Raw genomic sequence first — 22631 nt, forward strand, 5'->3', positions numbered from 1 at the left:
GCAGAATATGAATCTTTGGTTCATGGATTACTGTTGGCCATCCAAAAGGGGGCAAAGATACTGCAAGTATACGGAGACTCAGAAATCGCAATAAGGCAAATCAGGAAGCAATATGTTTGCCATGACAAAAGGCTAACCAAGTATAGAAATCGAGTCTGGGATTTAATTGAAAGTTTTGATGCTTTCAATATCAATTCAATTTATAGACATCAGAATCAAGTGGCCAATTCACTTGCACAGGCCGCGAGCTCATTGATTCCATTAGCAATGGAAGGATTAAAGAAGTTTACAATCGAGTTAATATCAGTTCCTTCAGTCCCAGACAATGTTACCAATTTCCAAGTTTTCGAAGACGACAAGCACATTCTAGACTTCCTAACCAGCACGGACGTCTTCTTAACACAGATCATAGATGAAGATGAAGTAGGTGAAGCTGAGTTCAATGCCGAAGGAGTTCTGAACTTAAAGACAAACACTATTCCGAAAGGAATGGTTGAATTAGAAAGGATTTTTGATCCTGACAAATTGAAAGAAAAGAAGAATCACAGTGTAGAAGGCAATATGTGTGACGCGATCAATCTAGGTGATGAGACACAAGTTAAAAATGTTTTCATTGGAAAGTCCTGCACAGCAATTGAAAAAGAAGGAATCCTAAAAAACATGAGGGACTTCCCAGATGTCATTGCATGGAGCTATGAAGATCTCAAGACCTACGACACTACGATTATCACTCACACAATCCCGTTGAAACCAGGAAGCAAGCCATTCAGGCAAAGACAAAGACCCGTCAATCCTTTGTTAGAACCGCTGATATACCAAGAAGTGAAGAAGTTACTCACAGCTAAAATCATCTTCCCAGTAAGACACTCGACGTGGGTCGCCAACCTGGTACCTGTTAGAAAGAAAAATGGAGAGATCAGATTGTGTGTGGATTTCAGAAATCTTAATAGAGCGTCAGAGAAAGATAACTATCCGCTCCCATCATTAGATGAAGTATTGCAGATCGTCAATGGATCGCAGATGATGTCCTTCCTAGACGGATATTCAGGATACAATCAAGTCCTAGTCGAACCTGAAGATCGAATAAAGACTGCTTTCACCACCAAATGGGGAACATTTGCCTATAAGAGAATGCCTTTTGGACTCATAAACGCCGGGGCCACATTCCAGAGAGCTATGGATATCGCTTTCGGAGATTTAATTGGTAAAAGCATTATTATATATATGGATGATATCACAGTTTTCTCTAGGCAGAGAGAAGATCATGTGGACGATTTGAGAAGAGTCTTCCAAAGATGTAGAAGATACGGTGTCTCCCTTAATCCGAAGAAATGCATATTTGGAGTCACAGAAGGAAAGCTTTTAGGACATGTCATTTCAGAGAAAGGAATATCTATTGATCCTGAAAGGGTGAGGGCCATATCTACTATCAATTTGCCAGCAAGCAAGAAAGAGCTCAAATCATTTTTCGGAAAGATCAACTTCGTCCGAAAATTCATTACTGGATTTGCCGAGATTGTCAGACCATTGAATGAGATGTTAAAGAAAGATGCAAAGGTTGAGTGGAATCCACAAGCCAGAAGGGCATTTGAAGAAATAAAGACCGCAATCATGGAGGCGCCAGTTTTGATTAGTCCTGATTATCTCAAACCATTTTATTTATATTCCTTCGCTTCTGATTACACTTGTGCCGCCATTCTCACCCAAAGAAGTGAAGAGAGGGATGAAAACCCGATTGCTTTCATGAGCACCCCGTTGAAAGATGCAGAATTGAGATATCCAAACATTGAAAAGCAAGCATACGCATTAGTAAAGGCAGTAAAGAAATTCAGACATTACCTCTTGAGAGCCAAGATTTATGCAATAGTGCCTGATGCGGCAGTCAAGACTCTTCTCATGCAAAATGAATTAGGTGAAAGAAGAGGAAAGTGGGTCGCCATTATCCAAGAATTTGACATTGAGATTCAGCCCATGAAACTTGTTCGAGGACAAGCTTTGGCACAGACATTAGCAATAGATGGGCCAGGATTAGTCCAACAGATTTATGAATTAGAGGATGTCACGCCTGATGAATGGTACAAAGACATTGTGACATATTTGCTTAATCACAGATGTCCCGCTCATATGACACCTACACAAAAGAGAGCATTAAGACTAAAGTGTCAACATTACATGCTTCAAGGATCTGTTTTATACCGGAAAAATTATGAGGGAGTGTACCTGAGATGTGTTGGCAAAGACGAAGCAAAGCAGATAATTGAACATTTCCATTCCAAGTTTGGAACCGGACATGGAGCCAACCTCGCCACAGCTCACCAGATCCTAAGAGCAGGATATTACTGGCCTACGCTTTTTAAAGATACATTCATTCACATTAAGACATGCCACACATGTCAAGTCGCAGCTATTAGAGAAAGAAATCCTGCCATGCCACTAAATCCAGTGATTGAAGCCAGACCATTTGCTAAATGGGGAATGGACTTTATTGGTGTTATTAACCCCGCATCCTCAGCACAACACAAGTACATCATTACAGCTACAGATTATTGTACCAGATGGTCAGAGGCACAGGCACTTAAGGTTTGTTCTACTGAAGTTGTAATCAAGTTTCTAGAGGAGAACATAATCACAAGGTTCGGATGCCCTTATGCGTTGGTTTGCGACAATGGATCGGCATTCACATCATTGAGATTCTCAAATTGGGCTTTTGAGTACGGGGTAACCCTCAAGTTTTCATCAAATTATTATCCTCAGGGTAATGGATTAGCAGAATCCACAAACAAAAATTTGCTCAGCGTAATCAAGAAATTATTAGAGAGAAGTCCAAGAGAATGGCACACCCAGTTGAGATTTGCTTTATGGGCAGACAGAATCAGAACAAAGAACGCATTAGGCATTTCGCCTTATTTTCTAGTTTATGGCCAAGACCCAGTCTTCCCCATGCAACTCAGGATTCCAACCTTGAGATTCATTCAGGAGTACATGGAAGACACTGATGCAGTGCAAGCCAGGTTGACACAATTGATGAATTTAGAAGAGAAACGAGATCAAGCACTAGAGACCTTTGCTAAACACCAAGGAGTGGTGAAGAGATGGTTTGATCGACAAGCAAGAGTCAAGGCGTTCCGAATTTCAGACCTCGTCCTGTATTGGGACAAAGCACATGAGAAAAGAGGAGAACATGATAAGTTTGATAAGCTTTGGAAAGGTCCTTATCAAATTTCAGAGATATTGGGAGAAAACGCATTTAGATTGCAGACTTTAACTGGAGAAGACATCCCGTTGCCTGTCAATGGGAGATATCTCAAACACTATTTCCAATCCTAAAATGCCAAGGCCTTCCCTTGTACATAGCTAGTTTAGTTTGCTTTCGTCGTTTTCCGTTTGTTTGTTTTTCTCGCGTTGGTTTGCCTTTTGTTTTTCTTAGTTTAGGTGCTTTTGTTTTTTTTAGGTTAGTTGTTTTTGTCCTGAGGGGTATCCATTTGACATTGGGTGATTCTGTTATATAACGCTCTGACTTCCTGCCGGATTGTTGGATGCATTTGGAAAATCATGAGGTCTTTTGGAATTACTAAGGGAGTTTCTTTTAATGAAGCTTTGAGTCAGGACATATTTGCATTGAAGTAGATTAGCTTATTGAACTCACGTATTTTTGTCCTTCAGTTATTATATTTTCACACACTTATAATCTCCGAGTCATTATGGTTTACAGGCGAAGCTGTGATCAGTGAAAAATCTAAAGTCTAGCTTCAGCGCCACCGCAATCCTCAAACCCTAGTGGGTTTCACTACTCACGAGCCAAAGAATTGACAGAACTGAAAAGCAGTATCAAAAGAAAAGATGAAAAAATGAGAAAAATCAAAAGAAAAGAAATGAGCTAAGAGGAAATATCAAATTGGCTAAAGGGAATATGCGAGTAACTCCATCGGGGCTATAGACGCCTGGCTGGCAATGGAGCAATGTTCGTGAGCTTGCGGCGATAACCTCGTCGGGACTATGGACGTCTGACTGGCAGCGAGGCTCTATCCAGGATGCTTTTGGAGTTTAGACAAACTATGTAGCTTATCACAGGGGAACCTGGAGATCATGATTGTCTTGTTGAGGGGAATTAACGCATTTGCACACACATGGGTAACTGTGGACTTGATACTTTGTCTCAATGTGATGGTCTCTTCTTGTAAGTGTTTCTTAACTCTTGGATTTGTTGAGGGAGGTTTTCTGGGTCTTCTTTTAGAAAGATTGATTCCCAAATGTTTTGCAACATTTCTCAGTGGTGTCGCCAGATGTTGTGACCATTTCACACATCGCCCCATCGCAAATGGGGACCCCCTCTTTTTGCTTGTTTTTTTTGCTTGTTTTCGCTTTCGTTTTTAGGGTTTTGTTAGTCCGTTAGTTGTCTGGATTTAGGGCTAAGCCTTAGGGTTGTAAATATTGCCTTTTCAAGCCAAAATCCAGTCACTTTTGGGAGTTTTTTTTGAGCTTCTTTTCTAGAATGCAAATTTTGAATGCAATGATTTCGCCAAAATGGTCTAATTTTCAATTGGAATGTTCATGCAGAGCTTAAACTTGTCTAAGTGTTGACCGTCAATATGAATTTTTGTCTGACTGAATATTTTGACCAAATTTTGACTTTTTTGAAGTTTGATCCTGGGCATCAGAATTGATTTGTTTTTGCCTCGTGAAGTGTTAAAATGTGAAAAATCTTGTTATTTTGGCCTGTAGGAGCGAAATCGCTCCTGTCCCTCAGTGAAGGACGGGAGCTCAATTTCAAATATCTCATCGTCCCTACAGAGTCCAGACAAATTTTACGTTTGAAATGATAAAGAACGACAAGATCTTTCATTTGAATATAAATTGAAGATTTTCATGAGCACAGAAATGCCTCCAGGAGGAAAATCGCCCCTGTCCCTCAGTGAAGGACCGGAGCTACAATTCAAATTTCGCCTTGTCCTTGCAAGATTTTGAAAACTTAATGATTTGAGGACGTCCGAAGGAAGATACTTTGCCAAATGAATATAATTTGAGATGCAAAAAACGAAGGAAAATGACCTATATTGACTAAATCGCTCCTGTCCCTCTCCAAGGGACCAGGGCGAGGTACCTTGTAGCTCTCGTCCCTCTCCCAGGGACCAGAGCGATTTCCTCCATTTTGCAAAATCCAGACAAGGGTCAAGGCAAGTTTACGTTCAAAAACGAAGGAGAACATGAGATGAATGCATTGAATATAAATTGAAGATTTTTTGGACGTCCATACCAGCATTAAATGCCTAGTTCGCTCCTGTCCCTCTCCAAGGGACCAGAGCGATTTTTGATATAATTGCCTTTGTTGCAAAATTACAAACAATGTCAAGGCATGGGCGGATAGAGTGAAGAAGGACGACTCCGTTGAATATAAACTTGGAACCTGGCAAAGTAAGATGAAAGCCACAAGGAAGGATCGCTCCTGTCCCTCTCCAAGGGACCAGGGCGATACAATGGTGATGATACGTCCCTCTCAAGTTCAAGGTCGTCCCTCCAAGGTTCAAGGCCGATCCAAGCCAGGACGAAAGGTGGCGAGGACATTTCAAGGCATTTCCATCAAGCGCAACGTTGCAAAGGTCATCACATGGAAGGATTTGCACTATAAAGACCTAGATCGCTCCTGTCCCTCTCCAAGGGACCAGAGCGATATTTCTATTAAAGCATCGATTTCAAAAGACAAGCAAGTTTTAAGCTACCAAGAAGGTCGAAAGGACATCATTCCACGCAATGAAGATGATTGCAAGTCGGTACAAACAAGAACAAGCATGTTATGATGAACTTCGCTCCTGTCCCTCAGGAAGGGACTAGAGCGATATTGATATATTAGATTAATCCATGCAAAATTTACGTAAGGACAAGACATTGCAATGTTTTGGAAGGTCCATGATATGGTAAAAAGATGATAAACAAGAGTTTTGAACGTGAAATGAGCATCATTTTGAGCATGGAGACTAGATCGCTCCTGTCCCTCTCCAAGGGACCAGGGCGATTTGCTTTGGATTCCTTGTTTTGCTTCAAGATCAAGCTAAGTCAAGACGTCTTAAGATAGCATATGGTCCAAGGCATCGTTTGAAGACAATTTGCAAGAGTTTTTAACGTCCAAACATTGCTAATCGAGGTAAAAGTCTCCCATCGCTCCTGTCCTTTGGACAAGGACCAAGGCGATATCATCAAAAGCACGCACGTTCCTTCAAGATCAAAGCGAAGCAAGGTTAGGTAAGGTGAAGGACGACGTTTGAAGGACGTTACAATGAAGATCGAAGTGCAAAGTTGACAAGGTCAAGGAAAGGACATGGATCGCTCCTGTCCCTCTCCAAGGGACAAGGGCGATGATCCCTTCAATACGTTCAAAACTTCATGCGAGCAAATGGAATAAGCGCAAAAGACACGAACAAAGGATGTTATTCGCCCACAATAAAAGATCGAAGTTAAAAGATGCAAGATGGACATGAAAACAAGAAGATCGCTCCTGTCCTTTGGACAAGGACCAAGGCGATGTACACTCAAAAGGCACTTAAACACACATGCAAGAGGATCAAATGCGAAGAACCTATCAAGATGATCAATTTTTAACGCGGAGATGAAGAAGTTGATCGTGAAAAAATGCAAAACCAAGACAAAATAATGAATCGCTCCTGTCCCTCTCCAAGGGACCAGAGCGATGAGGTACGTCCCTCTATTTACATATTTTTTTTTGGCGCCAAATTAAACAATTCGAATTTACTTTAAATGCTAAATCAATTTAAAAATTAAAAAAATCCATTTTTATTGGCATTTAATGTGGCGTTAACATTTATTAATTATTTTTGCCTTATTTAAAAATCGAAATTTGCAATTAAAAAACGCAAGGCATTAGTAATTAATTAATTAATTAATAAAAAAATCGATTTGAGCGCTCATAGATGGGGTCGGCTTTGTTATGTCATTGCAAATCATTTAAAAAATGGTTTTATTTTTTATTAAGTCGGCCTAAGGGGGTAAAGGATGCAAGCGCTATATAAAGGGGTAAAAGTTATCATTTCTACATCATTATTTTACCTTCCTTTATGCGAGTTGACAAGAGGCGAATATAGTGCGAGTTTCATTTATCCAAGGTGGCGAAGACACTCCAAAGGTGGTGCGAATTGCATTGAAGACCAAGGGTGGTGCGCTTAGACATTCCAAAGGTGGTGCGACTTCAAACCAAAGGTGGCGTAGACATTCCCAAGGTGGTGTGAGGCGTGCGAGGTGTGTTTAAAGAGGTGCGAATTACATTGAAGATCAAAGGTGGTGCGAATTCGAAGACCACACCAAGAGCGAATTTGAAGATCCATCCAAGACCACGCCTAAGGCGAATTTGCTAAGGACTTGGTGATTTATTTGTACGAAATTGAAGATCACATTCTCTCCAGAGGTGGCGAAATCAAATTTGAGGGGATCATATTGAAGATTATCTTTATACCTCAATTTTGCTTAGGCAAATTTTGTTTTTGCATTCTAGAGTTAGCTCTCTATCGAGGTATGGCGATTTAATTATTATTGTTTTATTCATTCATCGTCATATTTCAAATTTTGAATTTTAAAATCTCTTAGCTCAATCGTTGTATTTTAGGAAATGATAACTCTAGGGACTTATCATGAGGTTTCCTAAAATCTATCTCTCTTATCTACGTTATTTATTGCAAAATCTATTTCTTATAATGAAATGTTGTGTAGGTATGGCGACCCCAAAGGCGGGAGCATCCACCAGTCGCTCGGCTCTCATGAAAGAAGATCAGAAGACTGAAGAGGTGGAGACCAAGATCGTGTCCAAGTGGAGTAACATTGGAGATACAAACTTGGGGAACTTTAGTACGAAGAAGTTCCGAGAGGTCCCTTACATCGGCAAGCCATCACCTGTCGCCCGGAGAATAATAGAAAGTGGCATCATCAAGGCGGCCGGTTTTCCTCCAGCTATTCAGTGCCACGAGTTGATGATCGAGTGTGCCCGTCATTACAATCCACAGTCCAGGACAATTGTGTCCAATGAGGGAAACACTTTGGCGTACCTTTCAGAGGAGGCCATAAGTGAAGCCTTCCATCTTCCAGAGCACAGGGACATGATATACAAGAGCATTGAAGGAGCTAGATCAGTGTACGATGACGATCCAGATGCTTGTCTAAGCATAATCAACAAGAACTGGCTACTCAAGAGTCGTCCCCGTCTGAGCAAAGTACCGAACACACCACACCGGATCGATTTCCAAGAGGAGTACAGAGATTTGATTACCATGCTCAACAGAGTTACAGGAGCACCTCATGCCTTCTATTTTGAGAAATGGATGTTTTATTTCATCCAGGTGATTGTTCAAGGAAAGGGTACAATACATTGGGCTAGGATAATTAGCCATTGCTTAGACGTACAGTTGAGAAGACTCAGGGCTACTAAGTCCTTCCACATGAGTTCATATGTCATCTATGCCTTAATCAGGAGCGTTGAGTACGCAGGACTACCTCACAGAGGAGTGATTGGAAGAGGACCCGGCGAGGTCAGAGTTTGTGAATCCTATACCCACTTGCATCATCCACCAGGGAAGAACTACAAGTTAATCAATGATACTTTCACGATGAACATCACAAGGACGTTGCAAGGAGGGATTCACAATAGATTATCTCAGGATGCCCAGGAATTAATCAAGAGGTACGGTGCTTGGTTCATTCAGTTTCCCAAGTTCACTTACATTAGAGTGTATGGATGTCCTTTACCTCCATATATGTTGCCGAGATACCCGACAGACAGGATTGTGTTACTTGAAGTAACAAGGCAGTTGGCAGCATATGTGAAGGCATTCAGACACAGACATCAGAATGGAGTTCAGGTACCTATTATTTTGGGTAATTCAGTTGAGGTATGTCCCAATGTCTCAACCATGGATGACGCAGAAAGGGAGTTAGCCTTGTATCCTTTTTCATCTTTTGCTTGGAGGAATAGTTTTGATCCTCATGGACATTTAGAGGAGACAGTCGGTAGAAGATTTAGACATGAGTACCAGATTGAAGATTTTATGATGAATCTCCTAGATGATCTCGAAGTGAAACGAAAGATACATTCTAGATTGCCTTTGGATTTCATCAGGAAATGTAAGATTTACAGAGTGGCCGACCAAGCTCAGGACAACGGCAGGCACATCCAATCTTCATATGATAGAGAGAGCAAAACAATTAGTTTGAATTGGAATGAGCCCGAGGCCGTGGATTTAGATGAATTGATGGCACCAGTCTTGTCTTGTACTCGCAGATGGGTAGGCATTCAACATCAGAAGTTGAGAGAACAAGGCATAGCCATGTCTTTTACTTTGGAAGAAAAGCCAGCCGAAGGTGGAGCCAGTGTTAGTGAAGGCAATCCTAATCCTAGGAATTCAGGAGAAGGTAACCTTCGATGTGCCAGTGAGGGCAATCTCCATCCGAGAGGTTCAAAGAGAAAGGAAAGATCAGAAAAGAAAGAGCCTTCCAAGAAAAAGCAAGGTGCTAACAAAGATCAAACACCAGGTACTTCTTCCAGGCCAGAAGATAGAACAGTTCGAGTGGAAGAATCCATGGAATCGATGGTACAGAATGATAGACAGGAGGAAGAACAGGCACAGCATGTTTCATCCGATGGATCTCTCCAAGACTATGATTTAGATAATGATAATGAAGTAACATCTCCTCCCAGACAAGAAGAAGTAGTACACAAAGAAATTCAAGTTCAAGAGACAAGATCAAATATCCCAGATTGGTTGAAGGAAAGATTGACTAAGGTGATCGTAATTGAGGACGAGGACAGTGCAATCGATCTAGAGAGCCTTGTTGGACGCTCACATATGACAACAGAGAAGAAGAAGGCTACAAAGATGTCCAAGATGATTCGAGATGAGACTGGATCTAGAAAACTGCAGATAGCTACACCGGCGGCAGACAAATATGAGGGTGAGATCCTAGCAGAAGACTATCATATACAGACTGTTGAGTTAGGACCATCCACAGCAGAGCAGACTTTAGATGATGCCACCGACACATTTGAGGCATTGAAGGATAAATTTAGAGAAGAAGTAGAGAAGAATAGAAAGCTTGAGAAAGAGGTCGGTGCATGGAGAACATATTTCAGTCACATCAATGAACCTTTGGGACGTCAGGATCCAGTTAGATCACCATTGCAGGCATTGCCCCTTCAATCAATCAATGAAGCAGAAAGATTCAGGAATATGGTCCAGCGTACATGTAATTGGATGGATAGATCTCACACGGTGGCCATTGAGTTTATTACAAGGATGTCGAAGATCACCCACCAGGCTATCCAAGTTCTTGAGATAATCCACAGATTGATGGCAACAGTAGCTGCATTCGCCCATACCAAGGACGTTGTCATTCCTGTCTTGAAAGTTATAAGACATACATCCAGAAGAATTTTAGCACAAGAGAAGATCTTGGAAGGCGATTCTCACAGTTTGTTTCAGTGGTCAACCTTACTCCATATAAAGAGTGTTCTCTTTGAGGACATCAGTATTAGATGTGGTCAAGTTGAGGAGGTGATCAATCCGATCCAGGACAGAGTATTTGAGGTACTTCGTACCATTCTTGGCAGAAGGATCGAGGTCGAGACAGATGTGGATTTACAAGAATTTGAAGATAGAATCAAGATCATCTTCCGCAAGGACGCAGATGTTACAGATGAGCAGTATGATCAAATGTATGCCACCATGCTCCTAATTGATAGAACAAAGGAACTTGAACCTACCTGGGACACAGCTCTTCTAGATGCATTTGATCAGGTTATCCACTTAGAAGAGAGTATCAAGAATCTTCCCGAGATTCCAAGCACAGAAATCGAAGGAATCGTGACAAAATTCATTGCATATGCTAAGAAAGAGAATTGGAAAGGGAATAAGATTCTAGATGAAAGGTTGTTACAGATGACATGACATCTTATTTCTCATTGGCTGATACCTCCTAGATTTTTGTGCCAAATTTAATATTTGGCTATGTATTTAATATTGTTCAGTAAAAGGGAGGTCATTTGTAACAAACCCTAATTAGGGTTTAGGTGTCATGATCTTGTCCATTGATTTACTTTCAATCTGGACCTTTCATTGTAACTGGGGATGCTATTTATACCCCCATTTTTTCATTTCATTTGTAACAGAATAGTCAATAGAGAAATAGAGAATAGAGTTGAGAAATTAGAGTTGTAAGCAATTTTTATTTTGTAGCAAGATTGAGTCTTGAAGAGAGAAGTTCAAGCAATTGTTGTATATGATGACTTGGAAATCAATAAAATATTGAAGTTATGGTGTTTTGTTGCAAATTTCTTAAGTTATCTTCATGGTTGTTGGATGTACTTGAATCTCGCTCAATCAAAGTAGTTTGTTAATTTGAAAGGCTAAGTGTGAGATTTGATATTTGGTAGGATTCGCAATCCAAACCACTAGCTTCTTGCTGATTGTAGGAACGCCTTGCGTGGTCGACTGGAAAACATTTTGAGTCCTTAACCTTCAAGCATTTTCGCACCTAGGATATGTACCTTCGTAGTAGTGTCCTTGGTCTTTGATGCATTGAATACCATTATTACCTTAGAAGATCGCACTAATTTCAATTAAGTTGTTATCTTATGGCAAAATTGAAGTTGGTTGAGTCTTGCCAAATCTCATTCATGCTAAGTCGTTCATAGGGTTAGGCTAGATTAGACCCCTTAAACCCTATCTTTTTCCATTTTTTGAAAGTTCTTTTTAGATTAGTGAAATCTTCGAACTATTGAATCCGTAAGAAGCCTTGAAGGAAACAGCAAATCACATCATACCACTAAAAGCTTGTCCACACGTGGAGACCCCACTAAAAGAACCTTGGAGTCTATCTAACTGATCCTTTTTGCAGATCTTCAGCAGTTAGAGACTATTTTCTCAAGAGAGGATAAGATGCCTGTCGGTATTTTATTCTGTGTATGATTGTGTACAAAATACACGTCAACAAAACCCTACCACAAGAAGCGCGTAGGGGACCCGAGAGGCCGGAAGGACACCCAGGAGTCCGGAGGGGGACCCGAGAGGATGGAAGGGGACCCGAGAGGCCGGGTAGGCGACTCGCCAGGCACAGGACCAAAGCAGGAGACTTTTGGGCGAGGAAAACCGAGAAGGATGAAGAGCGATCCCAGAGACAGGGGACTCGAGCCGAAGACTCTCTAGACAACTTTAAAAAAAAAAAAAATCGCACGGTCGTACGACAGCGACCATACGGTCAAAAAAGAAAAGAAAAAGGGAAAATGGCCACCGTACGGTGGGACCAAGGTGACACCACCGTGCGGTGAAACCACCAAGGTGACACCACCGTACGGTGGAACCACCGACGGTGACACCATCGTGCGGCGGTCACACCGTGTGGTGGGAGCCACCGAAGGTTGTTGCCGAGACATGAACCGCACACCCCAACCACCGCACAACGCCGAACACCGCCGCACAGCAAGGGATAAAGGAGGAGGAAGACGCACCGCACGGCCCAACCACGCACCGCACGGCCCGATCAACACGCACAGCAAGGGTTACACACACCAACGCACAGCAGCCGCAAAAGGAAAAAGAAAAAAAGAGACCAAGCCCGCACAATCCACACAACCACGTAAGGGCAAAACGACCGCCATAGGTAGACCAAGCAGCCGCACGATTGGAGGTGCCAGTGTTGTTGTTGACCGGAGGTGTGTTCGTACGGTAAGAAGGGTGTCGACCGCACGGGAAGGTGGCCGCACGATTGGAGGTGCCAGTGCTGTTGTTGACCGTACAAGGAGGTTGTATGGCCGGGGTGCCATCGGGGACATTACAGTGCCACAAAAAAAAAAACGACGATGACCAGATTTAAAATGATTCGGTGGAGTTTGAAGCCAGGACATTGGAAATTCAGAGTGGAAAAGAAGGGTTTTTTGCATCTTAAAATATCACAAAAATGTTGTGCGCCATGGACTTTCGTATGGTTCTGAGGGTTGTAAATTGGTGTTGGCGGCAGGGGCGCTGCCCCTCGACCCCGCCCTGTACTGGGGCGCTGCCCCAGGACCCCACGAGGGGCGCTGCCCCAGACCCCGCGAGGGGCGCTGCCCCCAAACCCCCAATTTATTTTGAGCTACAGAAGACCACAGGAAGTGTTGTGGTTGTTCCGTACGGTGAGAAAGAAGCCTGACGCTAAGCATTGGCGGGAAGCCATAAGCCGTAGAGGGAGACGGATTTGGAGGTTGCGAACAAACAGAGTTTGAGGGAAGGCATTGTAGGTCCACGCAATTGTATGACACCAGGGAGTTATTCAGTTCAGTTTTTAGCCTTTGGGGAGTGTGATGGAGGATTTGAGGTGTCTCCTAGCCTTTGTGCCAGCGGGTTGTGGCCACCTCCAGGTAGGATAGGTACGCTTTGAGGAACTCGGAGTATGTCTCGGCTGGACGTGAGGTTGCCTTGGTGGATGCACAGAGGGCTCGAGAGGAGCTGACCACCAGGTTGGAGGCAATAGTCGCGTGAGACTTAGTTCAGCGTACCCAGGAGTTGGATGCCGGGAGAGCAGCATGGGTGGCTATCGAGGACAAATTGGCTAGGGCGACAGTATCATTTGAGTAGCAATTGGTGGAAGCTGAGACTGAAAAACATGTTTTGCAGACAAGTTTGGGTTAGGCACAGGAGGACTGTGCTGGCAAAGGAAGAAATATTGGTGAATTCCGCACTTGAGCATTGGATGGTAGCAGAAAAGGGTTTTCAGGCAAGGACGCAGGAAGTGTATAAGATCCGGGCCCGATTGGCGTCAATAGTTCCTGCCGTTCATCTCTATTTTGTATTAAGTCGTCGGAGTCGACTTCTTTTCTTGTGGGGGATGATGTTGCCGGGAATAATCATTATGTTATGTTGTCATATTATGTTTATGTTGTCGTCAGTAATAATGAGTTACGGCGGTCAGTTAGTTAGCCGACGGGTAGGTAGTTGGAGTCGCGACGGTTGTGTCGTACCCCTTCCGGTATTATATATTGTGTACCTTTTCTTCGAAGTAGGTTCATGTTGGTCGTGTCAGATGTAATGTTATAAGCACTTATTGTACATGGACTGTGGAATTAATACAGAGGCTGGTTATTTAATATATTTCCATTATGTTCTGTGCATTTACTTTCTGCATTTAACCGTTTACCCGAGAGGGCAAACAACATTCAAGTGTGACTCGATTTATAAATATTCAAGAATGTGATCAAAGCATTGTTCTTACTGCATTAAAGTTGGCCTCACCAAGCAAAACCAAATAAGTGCATACAAAATTATCAAATAAACTGTGCATCACAATGACACACCATCCATGCCATGCCAATATTTTTCAGTTTATGATCACTATTTTCATACAAAACTCAAAAAAAGGGAACAATATGATTCGCGTGAATAAAATAATGGAAGGGATTGAAATGAGGGCAACCTTGTAATTTGACAGGGTGGTAAATCTCCAGAGCTTCCAGCAATCTTAGTTCCAGCTCTACTTGGGGCAGTTCCTGCCCCAAAGAATAAACACAAAAAATTTCAACACTTCAAAAGAAAATTGATTTGATCAGAAAACTGAAACTTGGTAAGTTCTTGTTGCATTGTAACCTTCAACTTGTATGTATGACTATAAATAAGTACCTCTTTGCCCAAGTTACCTAAATGTCATCGTAGATATTACTGGGCTTGGACAAATCTCTTTAGCCAAAGTGACTTACAGAGTAACCTTAGGCTTACGTGCTACTAAGACCAAGAGAAATATCTTCAGCCAAATTGACCAGGGGAATGCTATTTTACCCAACAGAAATCCCTTAAGCCATAATACTGGCGGAGTAGCGTTCTGGTAGATGATATTTCAGCCAAGCGAAATCTCTTTGGCCAAAGTGATTTACATGGCAAATTTTACTATAACTATTAGATGTCACTTTGGCCAAAATGAACCATGAGATAACTTTAATTAAAGACGGAACACCTTAAAGTAGCTCAAATTCTTAGGAACAATAATTGAATAGGAAACAACATGAGGCAAAGTAAGGAAAAGCTTGGGATCTGGAACATACACCTTCAGTAGTCCTTGGGTACTTTTAAACAAGAATTGGATGGGCTATATCAGTTTCTAAATTTAGCAATTATAATTTACCATTTAAACACCTCCCATTTTATTTAGCATTCAAGTTGGAGTAAAATTGGGCTTATTTGGAAAATACCTTGGGAAGTGAAGATGCAGAAGAACGTGGAGGCTGAAAGGGGGAGTGAGCAGAGAGGCCGTCCTGCTCTGATGCAGCTGCTTCTTCATTCCCATCCTTGGCGCTCTCTTCTGCCATTCGGCCCTCAATCTTTAGCATATATCTAACTATTCACAAATTTTTTTCAGTTTTTTTCTTTCTTTTTCGGGTAGCGGGAAGGCAAGCGGTAGGGACCGTGGAGAAGGGTGTTCCTGTGATTTCTTCTTTTGGCTTTTACGGAAAGATGGTTGTTGGAAACTTAGTAAATCCTATAATCTTGGTGCGATTTTTGAGTTCAGCCTCCCCTTCAAACAAGTTCAAAATTCTGCAAGAGACGCATCCCAATGAAATCATATAAATTTCAACTCCGTTACGGATATTGTGACAGCCCTTTGCCAATCTTAATGCGTTTATGTACATAATAGAACAGATTTTTAACTTCGATGAGGTCAATCCTATTTTTATTTTTAAAGAGCACCTAATCTTCTCTTATTCAATTTAATAGTAATTTTTTTAAACTTTGCAAGGTAGATCTTCAAATAAATGGTTACTATCTAAATTGCTTATTTATTTGATCTATATATCATTGTAAGTTTTATATTTCAAAATAAAGTATCTTTTAATATATATTTTTTTAATTAAACAAAAGTTTCATATTTCTTTTGACCTTTTCCATCTACATGATTCATATTGAAGATGGTGTGAGTGAGTCTTCAACTAGAGTATTCTACCTAGGAGAATATTTGATCTTCAAGTGATATTGGTAGTTAAATAGGTCTTTTGTTAATAGTTCTAAGAAGGGTTGAATTCCTCGCAATAATATTAATTTTCTCTCTAATATCCTTTTTTCAATAGGCTTGTGAAACTTAACTACAATAAATGTCTTTATTCTTTTACTATTATGAGGGCAAGCACTCAATTGAATGTGTTGTTTCTTCATCCACCTCAATTATACTTCATCCACCTCAATTATACTTCATCCATGAGTTTTTTATGTCAATCAAGGCATCTTTAAAGACAATATTGAGTGAGTGATTTTCCTTCATCTACTCATTTTTTCAAATATCTTAAATGACTCATTATAGTAATGGTGTTAATGGGAATTTACCTATTTCAACTAGAAGAATCTCATAGGGGACCAAATTTTTAACTTGAATTTGCTTATGATCGTGCATTTTTTTATTATTTCTATCTACATTGGTTTTGGTGGTTAAAGTGTGGCTAGCCCATATATCACACCAATAGAGCAATGTGGAAATCAATGTTGTTATATTATAATAAGCTCAATTATGTTGAGAATTTTTATGGTTAAGTGGTTTCAAGTAGTATTACGATTGATTTTTATGAAAACTTGTGAAATATGAATTGATGAAGATGGACTCAAATCTATAAGTAGAAATCTTAGAAATTGTTGCATTTATAAATTGTGTATAAAGAATGATATTTACCAAGTTTTTTTGTAGATGGGTTGCAATTTGAGTTGGTTTGATTGTGGAAGAAACTCCATAGTTAAGTGTGTTTGCATCAAAGTAGGGTTGATATAGGTAACTCCCTAAAAAGTTCTAATTCTTCACCCCTATGAGTGTATCTAGATGGAGAGAGTTATTATGGACTAGACCATTTTGTTTATGAAGAATGAGTTAATATTATGCATTTGAATCTCAATGTAACAAAATAAATGAGCCAAAGACCTATATAAGGAATGGTTTATAAGGCACAACGCTTATTAAAGGTTTAGGTTGATTGTAGGGGATGGTTGAGTTAGAGTATCATTTAGATAGGTAACCTCCAAAAAAAAAAATTAATGTTTCATCCTTTCGAGCATCACCTAGATACAATGAGTGATAAGTAGAGAAATCATGCTTGCAAAGATGGGTTCTTATGAACTGCTATTTATACAATATGTTTTGGTGAGGATGGACTCAAAACTGTACAATAGAAATATGATAAATTGTTATCCATAAAAATGGTTTATAAGGCATAACAATTGCTAAAGGTTTTGTAAATGTGTAACAAGTGAAGTGAGTTTTACTATAGGAGATACTTCCTTGTTAAGTGTCCTAGAGTGTAATGAAAAAACTTGCCTAATAGGAGAGTCCAACAATAAATATTTGAAAATATAATATAAATACTTGAAATTCCCACTAGTAATAAGTCAATTTGAGGGAGAAAACCTCCAAAATTCCTCAGCTAAAAATAGAATCCACAATATAATTATGAATTGCTACTCACTACCTCCTATATGTACCACAGTTATGCCTTGGACGCCACCTAGGCCGAACAAACTACATACATAAGACTATATAAATAGTTTTATAAATTAATTAAGAGTTATGCTACCTACAAATCGACTAATATCCCAATACAATCAATGTGTTAAGGGAATACATGCCCCCTTTAGAGAAGTGGCATCCTCAATATTGATTAATTATAGATGCTTTTGCATAAAATCTTCATTTTCCCATGTAATATTTTCAATTGGAGAATTTTTGCACTTGACTAAATACTCTATGACTGCCTTATAGTAACTACTCAGTGTGTGTTTAAAGGACATCTAATTATATGGTTTTAGTCAAACAAAGTACCAATCTCCTACTTCAAAAGTCCTTTCACTATAGTGTTGATAAACTTATCGCTTCATTATATTATGTGTCATTGTCAAGTTCTCCCTAAATCTAGAGAGAGCCTCTTATTATTTCTCAATGTGTTATTCAATTGCTCCAAATTTTGGGTGTGCTCACAATGAATAGTTTATTTATGATAGATGGTACCCATAGAATGTCAAAATAGAGATATTTTGGATAAGATTTGAAAATAAATGTTATACCACCATTAGACGAGTGGTGGCCATTAGAACCAACTATTTTTAAGTAAAATAAAACATTGAAGATCTAAGCACTCATTGACCATCTCACTCTATCCATATTACAGAGGATGATATGTTAAGCTACAAGCAAGTTAAGTGCCCAAACATGAAAATAAATCAATAATATAAGATCTCAATGACTTATGTAACACTACAAATTGCATACCTTTGCAATTTTACATTATGTTTCAGACTCGTTTTAGTGTATCTCTCCCTTAGTGTGTTTTTATGTGTATTTTAGCCTTTGTATTAGTCTTTTTCTATCATGGTGTCAAGTCTTTGTCTCCTATAATTTTTTTCGTTAAAAATAATGTTATAGACATCTTAACAATGTGAGTTTTTAGTGTATACACGTACATATATGTATGTGTATACACGTACATTTACATATGTGTGTGTATATGTATACACATATATTTTTTGTATTAAGTATCATAGAATCACAAAGTTCATTTTTTGCTCATTCGAGCATCCACGTTACAAACTTATTACAAATACCAGCTCCTTTCGAGCAAACTTATTACAAATACTAGCTCCTTTCAAGCACCAAACTAGAAACAACAATTGGAAGACCAAGGGTCACAACTTAGAAATCTGCTTTAAACAACCAATGGAAGACCAAGAGTCACAACTTAGAATTCTACACAAAGGTGTCCCTCATGGGAGTTGAACTTGGGTCTCCACATTGAGAACTCAATGCTTTAACCAACTAAGCTCAATCATATATATATATAGACACACACACACACATAGCTAGATAGATAGATAGATACACACATATGTATATATCTATATATATACATATATATACATATATATACATATACATATATATACATACATATATATACATATACATATATATACATACATGTATATACATGTATGTGTGTGTGTGTATACACACACACACACACATATATATACATATATGTACATACATATATACATACATATATATAAATATGTGTGTATATATGTGTGTGTATGTATGTGTGTATATGTATATGCATATCTCTCTCTCTCTCTCTCTCTCTCTCTCTCTCTCTCTCTCTCTCTCTCTCTCTCTCTCTCTCTCTCTCTCTCTCTCTCTCTCTCTCTCTCTCTCTCTGTGTGTGTGAACACATATTTATATATATAAACATATGTAAGTCTTTATCACAATTTTGTGTTTAATTGTTAATTTTTAAAATTTTATTTTAAATAGCAATAAACAAGAAAAAAAATATTAAAATTCTTTACTTTAGTTTTGTTAATTTTATTTTCATGGATTAAAGCATATTCCTAGGTTATTCTGAATATTTTCTCCTAAAATAGTAGCATAACTTATTGAAAACACTTCATTTTCAAACATAGATTAGCCCCGTGAGCAATTTTGAAAAAATATCTAAAGAGTTTACACACTTTCTAATTTAGGTTACATTTTTCTTCTATTGTATTTTTAGAGTCTTGTGCAACTTTTGAATGGTATCCATGAAGGTCATTATTATAATGCTTGTTGCAAATGGATGTCACAGAGCACAAAAAAATGTGCATACTTGGTTAGTCAAACCAGAAGAATTATAAGTACATTTTTCTTTCAAACCTAAGTAAACCCATGATAAAAAAACAATAAATACATCTTCCCATATGCTCTACTGATATATTTATCAAAATTGGAAAAAAAAAAATGGCTCTACAAAATTTCACCCATACCACGACAAGTGGTAAGAAGTATCCTGCGATCAAGAAATCGCATCCAACTGCGAAAACCGCCCTTTGCCCTAAAACCATCTAGGGGTCTAAGAGGATATCCCCATGGCAAGCTACCTCATTTTCTCAGAATGCCCACAAAAACAAGGTCGGTTCAGCAAACAGATTTGAAGCCCTTTCATCTATGCAATCCTGCGCTACAGGCGTAAATTCGATCCCATTAACTCTGAATCAAATTTACAAGAATGCAGCTAGGGTTCCAAGAACAAAGGAACCCTAGATCAGCACTGGAAAACCACAAGGACCAATTGGTTAGGAAGGACAATTGGTGGCCATCACAAGAACCAACTCGATTTACTGCAAATTCTATTGCCACGGGTGCAAATAGGGTTAAACTTGGGGAAAAAAGGCCACATGGGGAGTCTCTGCCAAAACCATCAAGAGCCCTTCCTCGGGCTTTTAAGTCAGCAAAAAAGTCTCAAAATCATATTAGCGAGAAGCAAGTCAATTCCCATATCAGCTCTAGTCAAAACACAATTATCATAAGTAATCAGTACACAAACGATATTTGGGAGGATTACAAAAGACGTGGTCTCTTTGGCAAATGGTGTGGTTTCGACGCCTCCACCTAGGATATTATCTAGTGGTTGATCTCCACAACCAAAAGGCAGGTAAGTATCACAACCTTAGAAGATAATTATATGTTTATTCATTGCAAATCATCAGTATTAAGTGATAAATTGCTAAATTTTCAACCTAGTTTCTTTCAAGGTTATTGTTTCTCCTTTTTTAAATGGCAACCGAATTTTTCCCCTAAGATTTTCGAAGATCATTCTGTCCCAAGGTGGGCAGAACTACCTAACCTCCCAGTTGAGCTTATTCACGATCATTGCCTTGTCAAAATAGGTGACTCTCTAGGGGGTTTTGAAGGTTTAGAGGAAACTTTTAGAGATTCTGCAACCATCAGGATGATGGTCAAATTGCCAATCAAAACTCTTAACATTGAGCCTATTAAAATTATAACAAATCATTCTTTGTATAGGATTAAACCAGAATTATTTAAAGGCAGAGTGGTCTCAAGAGAAGTTATCCTTCCAAATCTCACCCTACCATAGAAGTCCAGCTTTACCCCCTAAGGATAAGATTGTTCTAACTCTCAATCTAGAAGGAGGAGGCTTCACCATAAATACTTTGATGAAGGCTACCATAGATAAATTAGACCTGAGTAGGAATACAATAGATAGGAAGGATAAGGAAACCCTAATTCAAGAATTAGAGGAAGGGGAAATTGCCTGCGATGATGGTGGCTTATTTGAGACACCCTCACTTATGGATATAGATCCCCTTGTCCCATGGATTGGTGCAAGCAGGGTTCTCCCTGGGAGAAATCAGACATGGTATTTAATGGAGGGGTTATCAACAAGGCAGATGGTAGGGACTGCTTGCCTTCTATTTTGAGCAATAAAGCCTGCCCGGTATCACAACTTAGTGACCCCCTAAATATAGAAACCAAGGAAACTAAGGAGGAACATTCAAAGAGAATTGAAGTATAAAATAGGATCATCGTAGATTCTGTGGGCAATGAAATAGTCAACGATCTGATGGAAACTTTCATAGATGAAATTGATGATGAGGAGGAATTAGCATATCAAAAAAGGCTTCTTATGCTAGGGCTCTTGAAGAAAGATATTATGTTGGATGTAGTCCAAAAGGTTATGGGGATCATGGAATTAGAAAAGGAATTAGAAAAAGGCAACCTTGGATTAGCCAAAACCATAGAAGATATCAGTTCCCCTAATTGAGCCAAAGAAATTAAAAGAAGGGGTAGGAAACCCCTATCGAAGTTACTCAATTTGGCAGGAAAGGTAGAAGGCCAAACTAAATTAACAAACCTTTTTCTATGCAGGGAAGGGGAAGATCCTTCCCAAGGAGAAATGAGGCTCTTCACGTGGAATGTTAGGGGCCTGAATGCCCCTAACAAGTAGCGAATCATAAAACAATGCTTAACAAAATTTAGCCCAAAATTAATTCTATTACAAGAAACAAAATTAAACATGGATGATTTAGAAGCATTTAACCAAAAATTAGGGATAAGAGAAGTAGTGGAGATCCCAACCATGGGGGCGTCTGGAGGATTAGCAGTAATCTGGGACCCTAGGGCAGTTTCCTATGAGTCAATACATAAGTCTCCCAATTGGTTGTGTGGTAGGATTAATAGTAACAAGAGCAATTTAAAATTCCTCCTGATAAATGTATATGGGCCCATTCAGAACAAGGACAAAAAGAAAAAGGGCTGAAATCGAGCAATTCCTCACTTCAATGTCGAATCCGTTTAGTATTATAGGAGGGGATTTCAATGCCATAGCAGATCCTCTGGAAAAATGGGGGGGCATGAAAAAAGTCTCCCAGACCACCATAGATTTTAGAGAATGGATAATAAATAGCAATCTAATGGAAATCAAAACTAAAATGAACTCCTTTACTTGGAATAATAGGAGAAAAGGATTCTGCAATATTACAGAAAAATTGGACAGATTTTTGTTATGGGGAAATTTAGCCAACATTCTGAACTCCTTTGAAGCAAATATCCTACCATTATCTAAATCAGACCACTTCCCAGTCCAGCTCAACATCTTAGAAGTCATCCCTTCTACCCGAAGCCCATTTAGATTTGAGCTAATGTGGCTAAGAGATGAGAATATCTTAAAGTTAATAGAATAATGGTGGAAGGAAGCCGAGGCAACAGGTTCGAAATCCTTCCAAGTAGTCGCCAAACTAAAAATAATAAAACAAAATTTAATAGCATGGAATAAGAACAATTTTGGAAATATCTTCAGCAAAAAAATT

General features: G+C 39.5%; 1 protein-coding gene across 2 annotated transcripts in view; it reads right to left on the reverse strand.

Annotated features, from left to right (window-relative positions):
- LOC131049626 (uncharacterized) overlaps positions 1-15647 on the reverse strand; it is a 77604-nt gene extending 61957 nt beyond the window's left edge. Inside the window, exons 1-2 of one of the 2 annotated variants that reach the window (XM_057983683.2) lie at positions 15209-15647; positions 14440-14512 (exon numbers count right to left, since the gene is read on the reverse strand). In XM_057983683.2, coding sequence (XP_057839666.1) covers positions 14440-14512; positions 15209-15346 — 211 coding nt within the window. In that variant the 5' untranslated portion in view covers positions 15347-15647. The remainder of the gene's footprint in view (positions 1-14439; positions 14513-15208) is intronic. The other variant, XM_057983684.2, reaches the window with a different exon arrangement.
- Between the last annotated feature and the right edge of the window lie 6984 nt (positions 15648-22631).

Source organism: Cryptomeria japonica, chromosome 10 (assembly GCF_030272615.1).
Source record: "Cryptomeria japonica chromosome 10, Sugi_1.0, whole genome shotgun sequence".
Taxonomy (NCBI): domain Eukaryota; kingdom Viridiplantae; phylum Streptophyta; class Pinopsida; order Cupressales; family Cupressaceae; genus Cryptomeria; species Cryptomeria japonica.